General features: G+C 40.6%; 1 protein-coding gene across 1 annotated transcript; it reads left to right on the top strand.

The window, feature by feature from the left end:
- The first annotated feature begins 397 nt into the window (after positions 1 to 397).
- On the top strand, positions 398 to 910 carry LOC147544461 (uncharacterized). The gene has a single exon (XM_086635712.1). The coding sequence runs from the start codon at positions 398 to 400 to the stop codon at positions 908 to 910; it is 513 nt and encodes a 170-aa protein (XP_086491838.1).
- The last annotated feature ends 160 nt before the right edge of the window (positions 911 to 1,070 follow it).

The following is a 1,070-nucleotide window of genomic DNA, read 5'->3' as shown; positions in this document are numbered from 1 at the left end:
GACCAAATGCATGAATGCGAACTTTAACAAGCTTCTCAACTTGAGCAACGTCTATGACCACAAGGATGTAGACCCATAAACAAAGCAGGGGGTCTAGCAATGTTCTGGTCTAAAGCCATTACCTTAGACTTTGTGCTGTTAGACAATAACCTTATCCACGCTAAGGGCACGTAAACGCACACCTAATTCAATTTTTACATCACTGCCTTTTACGGGTGCCCATATAATAATAACAAAATACAGTCGTGGAATACTCTGGCCCAGGATATTCCTAATGAGACCACTCCTTGGGTGGTGATAGGAGACCTGAGCTGTATTTTACACCCCAACTGAGAAAGTGGGAGGGATTGTAGGCCAACCGGCCCATTTGACCAAAATTAATCAAACCATTAATAATATGGGCCTGCAAGATATTGGTTTTTCAGGCCCTCCTTTCACGTGGTCTAACAAGCAATTTAAGGGCAATCTCATTCAAGAAAGGTTAGATAGGGCTCTAACTAACCACAATTGGCTTCTGGACTTCCTGGCCTCTCAACTTACTCATCTCCACAATCTTGGATCGGATCATAAACCTATTCTCCTCACTGCTAAAACTAAGTCCAATCTAGGTAAGAAGCCTTTCAAGTTCATTCGTGCTTGGATGTCCCGTCAAGGGTGTGCCAAATTTATCAGAGACAACTGGAACCAAATTCCTAATCAAATTCAACATAAGCTCAATTCTCTGGCCATCCAACTCTCCAAATGGAACAAAACTGTTTTTGGTCATCTGGAATCGAAAATTAAACAACTTACCAGCAGCATCCATAATGCCAAAGATTATGATACCTTCAATGAAATCAATACTCAACTTGAGAAACTATTCGTTCAGCAAGAAAGCCTCCGGAAAGAAATCCCTCATTTCCAACATTAATTTGGGTGATTGCAACACCAAGTACTTCCATGCTAAAGCTATTGCGAGAAACAGAAAAATCAACATTAACTCCATTAAGAGAGAGGACAATACGTGGACTAATGATGAGGCAGAGATTGCTAATATTTTTTCCCATCACTTATCCAATATTTCTACTTCT

This window comes from Eschscholzia californica, unplaced genomic scaffold, assembly GCF_041429995.1.
Source record: "Eschscholzia californica isolate CP2 unplaced genomic scaffold, dmEscCali1.0.p SCAF_4, whole genome shotgun sequence".
In the NCBI taxonomy this organism is placed as follows: Eukaryota; Viridiplantae; Streptophyta; class Magnoliopsida; order Ranunculales; family Papaveraceae; genus Eschscholzia; species Eschscholzia californica.
This window is presented reverse-complemented; position numbering and strand designations above follow the sequence as displayed.